The sequence below is a fragment of the Echinococcus granulosus genome (assembly GCF_000524195.1).
Source record: "Echinococcus granulosus chromosome Unknown EG_S00338, whole genome shotgun sequence".
Classification (NCBI taxonomy): Eukaryota; Metazoa; Platyhelminthes; class Cestoda; order Cyclophyllidea; family Taeniidae; genus Echinococcus; species Echinococcus granulosus.
Genome location: NW_020170718.1, coordinates 6,316 through 8,010, shown reverse-complemented (window position 1 = coordinate 8,010; position 1,695 = coordinate 6,316). Strand labels below are relative to the sequence as shown.

The following is a 1,695-nucleotide window of genomic DNA, read 5'->3' as shown; positions in this document are numbered from 1 at the left end:
TTTCACGGTCTCACTCTTACTTCAACCCACATCCACCCTCCTCTCCGTTCCTTTCTCCATCCCCTTCCCTTCTCGCAGATCCAGTATCCCATCACCTACAAACAGACACACACCTATGCAATGCATGTATCTGAGCACCTCAATTGTGCGCCTACATGTATCTTCTTCCTCTCCAACTGACCAGTCATCTACAAGGCACAAGCAACTCCAGTTCAATTCACTGTCTCTCACTACCACACATCTCTCCTCTCAACTCAGCATGTCAACCACAATGTAAAACACAATCACCTTCGTAATATTCTACGATTTGCATAGAAAACGTTCCAGGTGGTCGATAAACTACAACGAACAAAAGCACAATCGAATATTCACTAGTCGCCTCGGCATTGAAGTTACACTGACGATTGACAGTACGCAACAAGAAAATGGCATGAATTGGTGGAATAATACTGAGTCTTACCGAAGGATGGCATTGCAATCACGAGTGAAGACTTGGCCGTCTCCTCCATTGCACGATTCCTTACCATCGGTGGATGGCCATGAATGGAGTAGAGGCGATGCAAATGGGAAACTGCTTCTGGCACCACTACAACATGTGCAAATGCACATCTCGTACTTCGAGTCTACCGTCTTCTGTCACCACACCAACATCATCCTGGTCAGTACAGGTGGCATAAAACGCAAAAATCTTTTCTCTCTCTAGTTCTTTGTTTCAGTGGATGTAGTAGGTAATTCACAATTGGTACTTAATACCACATGCGAGATGGGCAGTAGGGGTGGAAACGAAGAGACAAAGGGAGGAGAGAAAGAAGAAAAGGGCACACTTACGGAACTGATCAATTGCTTCTGGGTAACAAACAGGATGGGAACGTTCAGCGAGTCTAACATTATTCTCCTCTTCCTCTTTCTCCTGCTCCTCCTCCTGCTTCTCCTTCTCCTCATCTATTTTCTCTGTTTCCGCACGACCAACGTCCCTAGTGTCTACAATGCCATGCACATTCCTCCTCTAACCTCATCCCATAAAGCAATCTGCTTGTCCTCGCCCATGGCAGCCTCCAATTTCCTACATTGTTGGTTAGGCTCTACCGATCACAGCACTGAAAATCAGGCCATGTACTGTACAAAACCCTGCTAATTCGCAGCATTGACGGGAAAACGAATTAGTGCTACACATTTTTTTTTTTCATTTTTCATAGTCAGTCACCAAAGATGTTTGGGGACAACGTGGATGACACTGAGGATACACTAATTCTATTCCAGTGATGCGATTAACATGCCCCTATCAACTACCTGTCTGCACGTATTCAAGGTTTACTTTAACTTCAACGATTGAGCAACCAACTCCTTAGGCAATTAATTAACCACGCAATTGTTCATAACTCGCCCCTCCAAGTGTTGGGCTTGCCTGGGGCTGACAACGTTTTCCTCTGTCGAGAAGGATGAAGAGTAGGCGGACATGGCGCGCGATCTCTTGGGTATATCCAGGAAACAAGGTAGATAATAATAAGGGTGGTCCAAACAAAACAGAGAGGTAGTTCGGAGTTTGAATTGAAGTGGGGAAGGGAGACTGAGATAGGCTCGGTCAACTCGATGATAGCGTTCATCACAGTGGTCAACTTCTGCAGATTGTGAATGCCTATGCTGTCTACGAATTCCATCCTGTCACGTGGACAAATCGATCGACGTCTCGTGGTC

The 1,695-nt window shown here is 45.7% G+C and overlaps 1 protein-coding gene across 1 annotated transcript in view; it reads right to left on the bottom strand. All coding sequences in view use genetic code 11, as the record gives it.

Annotated features, from left to right (window-relative positions):
• Positions 1 to 262: 262 nt before the first annotated feature.
• The window catches only part of EGR_11034 (hypothetical protein), a gene marked incomplete at both ends in the record, with an annotated part of 3,230 nt that continues 1,797 nt past the window's right edge, over positions 263 to 1,695 (bottom strand). Inside the window, 2 exons of the mRNA XM_024500283.1 lie at positions 263 to 339; positions 829 to 974. Coding sequence (XP_024345302.1) covers positions 263 to 339; positions 829 to 974 — 223 coding nt within the window. The remainder of the gene's footprint in view (positions 340 to 828; positions 975 to 1,695) is intronic.